Source organism: Otolemur garnettii, unplaced genomic scaffold (genome assembly GCF_000181295.1).
Source record: "Otolemur garnettii isolate 467f Iridium unplaced genomic scaffold, OtoGar3 scaffold00043, whole genome shotgun sequence".
Lineage (NCBI taxonomy): Eukaryota > Metazoa > Chordata > Mammalia > Primates > Galagidae > Otolemur > Otolemur garnettii.
The window spans coordinates 1122767-1124330 of record NW_003852438.1 but is presented as its reverse complement, the minus strand read 5'-3'; the positions used below and the strand labels follow the sequence as shown (position 1 = coordinate 1124330).

At 37.5% G+C, this 1564-nt stretch overlaps 1 protein-coding gene across 1 annotated transcript in view; it reads right to left on the bottom strand.

Moving 5' to 3' along the window:
• Positions 1 to 1564, bottom strand: part of DNAJC15 (DnaJ heat shock protein family (Hsp40) member C15) — a 61034-nt gene that overhangs the window by 37121 nt on the left and 22349 nt on the right. Inside the window, exon 3 of the mRNA XM_023513637.1 lies at positions 1489 to 1562. Within this exon, the coding sequence (XP_023369405.1) occupies positions 1489 to 1562 (74 nt within the window). The remainder of the gene's footprint in view (positions 1 to 1488; positions 1563 to 1564) is intronic.

Here is a 1564-nt window from a genome sequence, read left to right as displayed (position 1 = left end):
GCCCTTAACCAGTCTCACATCTTCTACTCTGGCTCTCTCCAGTCTATGGGCAGCTGGCAGAGTGATAACTAAAACGCAAATCACATTGGCCTCTGCTCAAAATCTTTCAGAGGCTTTCTATCAAACCTAAAGCAAAATTTAAAGTTTTCCATAGTCTATCAGGCACTAAGGGATCTGGGCTCAAGCAACTACTATTCCCTTCCATACTTCTTTGTATCTACTGCTGCTGCTAAGTGCATTTCCACCTCAAGACCTCTCTCTGCAGTGATTCCACCATCTAGAAAGCTTTCTTCAGATGCTCACATGACCTGCCCCCTCATTTTCTCAGAGCAGCCTTACCTGGCCTATCTGATGTAACCATGCCTTTCTGCTCTTATTCTTCAGCTTCTTACCTGATTTGGTTTTCTTAAAAGCACTCAACACACTAGGTATTACATAATCTGACTTCATTTGTTTATTGTCTCTCTCCGCTAAAATGTCAGCTCCCAGTGGGCAATATCTGTGTCTGGTGTAAGGATATCCCACTGCCTACGATAATGTCTTACATGAGTATACCTCTCACAATCATGTAGTAAGTGCTCAATGAATATTTACTGACTGAATGCTGTATAGCTACCAATAATTTAGCCATATAACATATAAATAGGAAAACAGGAAATACACAAGGATTACTTCTAACCACAGACATGCATTTATAGGACTGCAAAAGCCCTCGCAGCTCTTCTGAACCTGAGTTTAATTATCTATTAGTATGTCATCCATTGAAGGGCTGTAATGCTCATGGCAAACTTCACTGAGTTTTCTCTGTATTGTCTTCAATGGTCACAAACCACCGTTCATTCTGTAGCTTGCTGGATATGTACTATCGTTCATTCTATACTATACTCAGCTTGCCAGAGTAGCTATAATTCCACTGTAACAATGTACAGTAAGTTCTGCAGGATTTCATGCTTAAAACCTAGCCATTTTATGCTTCAGATCGCCAAGTGTGATGGGTAAGGAGACTAGCTTTAAACTTCAACATGACATAAAGTCTTGGGCAAGCTCCATAAGAGCAACCAGTGACTGTTTTTGTTCACTAGCTATCCCAAACTGCTGGCACAGGGACTGGTATTGGTGGGTACATACTAAATATTTATTGAATAAATGAACAGTATTTAAACAGGGAAAATGAGTTACCTTGGAGTTGATGTATGGAGTAATATTACTAAATGGAGCACAATAATTAGATGTCAAATCCAGAAATAAGGTTAGATATTAAAATAACATGACCACTTAAAAGTTTCTTTGTTTAAAAAGTCTTCATTTTAAGAAACATGAAACTTATAAAAAAAAAAAACTAAATCAGTAAATTAGACAAACTCACTGAAGATATAATGATGCAAGTAAACACTGGAAGATCCAAGATATTTTCTGAGTTATTTTCAGACAAGTCATACGAACAAAAATGAAAATGAGTTTTCTAAGTAAAAGCTACATTTAACTTACAGGAGTTGAAATCTTCTTTGCAGTTTCTGTGATTACTTGTTCTAGAGGTTTCCAGATCTGAAATGCATAGCGACCT